General features: G+C 36.3%; 1 protein-coding gene across 1 annotated transcript in view; it reads right to left on the reverse strand.

The window, feature by feature from the left end:
• The window catches only part of LOC136029713 (serine/threonine-protein kinase PAK mbt-like), a 13,280-nt gene extending 8,896 nt beyond the window's left edge, over positions 1 to 4,384 (reverse strand). The window contains exon 1 of the mRNA XM_065708216.1: positions 4,346 to 4,384. Within this exon, the coding sequence (XP_065564288.1) occupies positions 4,346 to 4,384 (39 nt within the window). The remainder of the gene's footprint in view (positions 1 to 4,345) is intronic.
• Positions 4,385 to 4,632: the final 248 nt, after the last annotated feature.

The raw sequence follows: 4,632 nt of genomic DNA on the forward strand, positions 1-4,632 counted from the left end.
TTTTTTTACGAACCTTTGTATTAGCAATAAATATACGTAGCTTACGAATTAAATTGCGTAACGAACTTCTATATTTGTATATTTTTATTACGTATATAAGGGGGTTCGCCCCTCGTCAATACCTCGCTCTTTACACTAAAGGTTGAATTTTGTCCCGATTCTTTAAGAATGACCCCTGAATCACAAAGGTCGTAGAATAAATAGTTGAAATTACTAGAAATTCATTAGCGTAATGAGCAAGATGTTGTGGTTAGACGAACCCCCTTATATGCGTAGTATTTTCTGTTTGTTTCAAGTTTTAATGCTGCTCCTTACTTCCAGTTGAAAAAATTTTATTTGTTTATTTTCTCATTGGTTTTTTTTAATAATGCTAGAAAATCCTGCGCCCTCGTCATGGAAATTCTCTTCCCTCATGATAAAATCCTCCATGGAAAGATCCTCCCGCGTAACCCTCTCTCCCGACCCCCCCACCAGAAAAAATTCCCCCTGAAAACACTTCCCAATAACCATTACTGTATGTAAACAGTGGTCAAAGCTTGTAACTTGCAGCCCCTCCCCTGGGGACTGTGGGGGATTAAATCATCCCCAAAGACATAGTTATTAGGTTTATCTACTATGCTGAGCAAAATAGCTATCCCCAAATTTTGATTCAGTGACCTTAGGAAAAAATGAACGTGGGAGGGGGGTCTAGATGCCCTCCGATTTTTCGGTCACTTAAAAGGGGCGCTAGAACTTTTAATTTCCGTTAGAATGAGTCCTCTTGCGACATTCTAGGACCATTGGGTCTAAAATTCTATGACTTTTAGAGGGTGTTTCCCCCTATTTTCTAAAATAAGGTAAATTTTCTCAGACTCGCAACTTGTAACGGGTAAAACTAAACTTGATGGAACTTATATATTTAAAATCAGCATTAAAATTTGATTCTTTTGATGTAACTATTGATATCAAAATTCCGTTTTTAGAGTTTCTGTTACGATTGAGCAGGGTCGCTCCTTACCACAGTTCGTTACCACGAACCGTTTGATACTGCTCATTAATTTCCGCTGAAAAAACTTTTTCATATTTATTTTTCCATTTTTTTAAATACTAGAAAATCCTGAGCCAAATTCATGGAAATTCTCTTCCCCCATTGAAAGTCCTCCCCCCCCACATATTCCCCTCTCCTCAACCCCTCCCGCCCAACCAAACACTCCCCCTGAAAACGTCTGTGTATTTCCCAATAACCATTTCTATATGTAAACACTGGTCAAAGTTTGTAACTTGCAGCCCCTCCCATGGGGACTGTGGGGGAGTCCCCGTGGGGACTAGGTTTTTCGACTATGTTGAATAAAATGGGGAAAAATGAGCGTGGGAGGGGGACTAGGTGCCCTCCAATTTTTTTGGTCAATTAAGAAGGGCACTAGAACTTTTAATTTCCGCTAGTATGAGCCCTATTGCGACATTCTAGGACCACTGGGTCGATACGATCACCCCTGGGAAAAACAAAACAAAAAAAAAAACAAAAATTCCACATTTTTGTAGATAGGAGCTTGAAACTTCTGCTGTAGGGTTCTCTGATAAGCTGAATCTGATGGTGGGATTTTCGTTAAGATTCTATGATTTGTAAGGAGGTTTCTCAGGCTCGTAACTGTTGATGGGTAAGACTAAAACTCTGGCTTTTTCTTTGATAATCGTAATCCCCATCAACTTTAGTGCGGTAATTTTGCTCAACTTTTCATCTTCAAATCCTCACATACTAAAAATCAATAGTATTCCATAATGTAAGATTTTTTGGTAGATTCTAAGGTCTTTTAGTTTTTCCCGAGAAGACACTACTGGGACATAGAATTGGGGTCATTAAATTTGATCTGTCTACGAGAAAAAAAAAAAATCAAAACTACGTTTCAACCTTGAAAACGTGATAATAAGACCCTGTTTGGTGGAAATTATGGTACGATTCTTCACTCGTCACTGGATTTGGTTACGAATTTAATTTACTGACTTTTTGTCTATAGCCATGGCAACAATAAAAAATTTGAGCCATTCTATTGATTTCTAAATTTGTCTGTAATTGCTACTGTTTGCATCGAGTATCAGACGAGTTGACCCTGTTCAAACGTTTTTGCTAAACGCACCTAATTTCCGTGGCAAGCGATATTTTTTTTCCTTTTTATTTTCTTTTTTTTTTAATGGAAGAAGTGTACAAAACAGCTTTAGTTTCAAGGATATGCCACTTATGTTTCCTTCAAGAGTGGGTTACAAATGGGACATTGAAGTATAGCTCATTTCTAAGATCAGCTTTGTTTAAAAAAAAATATTGTGACAGAAAGCGTACTCACATCTTAAGCATCAGACTCTTCAAAAAGCTTTAATCATAAGATTTTAAATGTCTAGAAAGATATATTTAAGTTGAAATCGAGGAATTTTTTTTTTATGGTATACATATTGTTTGTCAAATCTGCGTCTGTCTTATAGGGATGAAACATAATAGATTTTGTATAACAGCTATATAAGAAGATGTGTATCTCTAGCGGAAAGTGCATACCCAACTATATCACTCTAAAACTTTTGTCGTTAAAGAATTTAACTATTACTACTGAGGACTCACCATAGCACCAAGCCATGTGGGGCTAAAACAACTGTTGACATTTTGGCTCTGGCTACATTGCCAAAAAGCACAGCTGTTGATTGGCTATTATCGTTCATCCGTAAAACACGACTAGCTTATGCTCACTGTGCAAGTTTGTTTATGATGCATGGTTTATGGTGTAAGACTTATGGTGCAAATTTTGGGAATTATGTATTTCGTCCTACGGTTTTAATGTTTAAACGTAATAAGATCGTTTATTTTTATTTTTCAATAGTTGAGATTTAGCTTTATATACCATTTTGGAAATTGTACTATAAGCATATTTACGAAATTGAGTCGATGCTCAAACCATATAGACCCATTGACTAACTATAGAGTCAGTCAATCGATCTAGGAGTTAGTCAAGAAAACCCATAGAGTTAGTCAACTGACCTAACCATAGAGACCCATTCACTCTATTTTCAAAATTTGCTTCGTGTTTCTTTGATCGAAAAATGCATTGTAAACGGAGTATGTTTAGAATTTTTTTTTCACAGAAAGTCTAGGTTAAATCATGATTTTGACTCGGTAAAGGAATAGATCTGCAGTTAATGCATTCAATAATATAAGTATCTTGTACTTTCGGTGCAATTTACAGCTGTAACTTGGTCGCGAAATCATATATTTTACAGGGAACCTTAACCATCTTTATATTTCTTCCGTTACACATTTTGGTGGTTTTGAACCATAGCTTTCACACAGGTTATTGTTTAATATACGAGTAAATTTGCTCAGATAAGTGCATAAAATTATTCTTAGACAATATGTCTGAAAAAAATCAAATGAATACGAATCTGGAAGCGCCTACATTTAAGAAGAATACTTCACAACTTTCATTAACGTCTCCTCTTTCTTATTTATAAGACCTCATTGCTCCATCCCAACCAAGGGGCCATTAATTCAAGAAAATATGGTGGTGGGGGGAGGTATATTTTTTGTAATCTAGGATGGAGACAATTTTGTTGCTCTTTCGATTTTTTTTCAACGAAAACATCAAAGAAAGGGCATTTTTTAATGATTTTTTAATCTTTTTTTAAGAAACAGAATTTTCTAAATCTGAGGGAGCGGGATAAATAATCTAGCAATATTGCTCACTGCAACTATACTCTCCCGAATAGACGAGCCTGTCTAGCCCTAGCTCTAGGACTTACAAACATCTTGATAATTCGTTTTCGAATCTTCAAAGCATTCTTACGACCGATGCTGCCTAAGAAATTGCAGTTATCAGCTTAGTTAATTTACCGGTAACTAAGATCACCTCTTAGTCCCATTTATTCCAAATTTTGTCTTCTCACTGTTAGTTTTCAGACCTTTTAGCCCATCCTTGCATCTTAAAATGTCAAAAAATTCTACTGAATGAAGGTTTGGTTTAATCGAAGTGCTAAGTCCAGCTAGCCTTACTGTCGACAACTTTTTTTTTCTTTTCGCACTGTTTTCTAGCTAAAAAAAAAAAAAAAAAAAAAAAAAAAAAAAAAAAAAAAAAAAAAAAAAAAAAAGTTCATTTTCTATATTTGGATTGAAGACATAGGTTTCAGTGCATATCATGGGGGGGGGGGTCTCATCTCCATTCGAATCTAGTTGGTTTAATGTCGAAGATGAGTCGGGTGATTGTTTGACTGGGCAGGCAAAGACCCGGAAGTAGGTCATCATAAATAATTTACTGGATACCTGCCTGATATGAAATGCTGTTCTGGATTTTATTAAAAGGGTTCGATACCTTAAAAGAATTTCACGAACCTCAAGGTTGGGTGACTGTTTCAAAGACGAATGGCCCATTTGTCTTTGAATGGACCATTCGTCTTTGGCCCATTCCAAGTCCCTGGGGACTTTTCATTATTGGAAGCCAGTGATGATTTGTTGCTTGACTATGACATTTGATTTAAAAGGCAGTGAAAATGCGTAGGCAAGGTTTTCAACCGAAACGGGTTGCACACACGGTGCTCTCAACGCTGCAAAATTGCTCAAATGTTATTTATTTTGAGGTGTTTTCCTAGTAGGCATGCTAGAACAGTTTTAGGGACTGC

Source organism: Artemia franciscana, chromosome 7 (assembly GCF_032884065.1).
Source record: "Artemia franciscana chromosome 7, ASM3288406v1, whole genome shotgun sequence".
In the NCBI taxonomy this organism is placed as follows: domain Eukaryota; kingdom Metazoa; phylum Arthropoda; class Branchiopoda; order Anostraca; family Artemiidae; genus Artemia; species Artemia franciscana.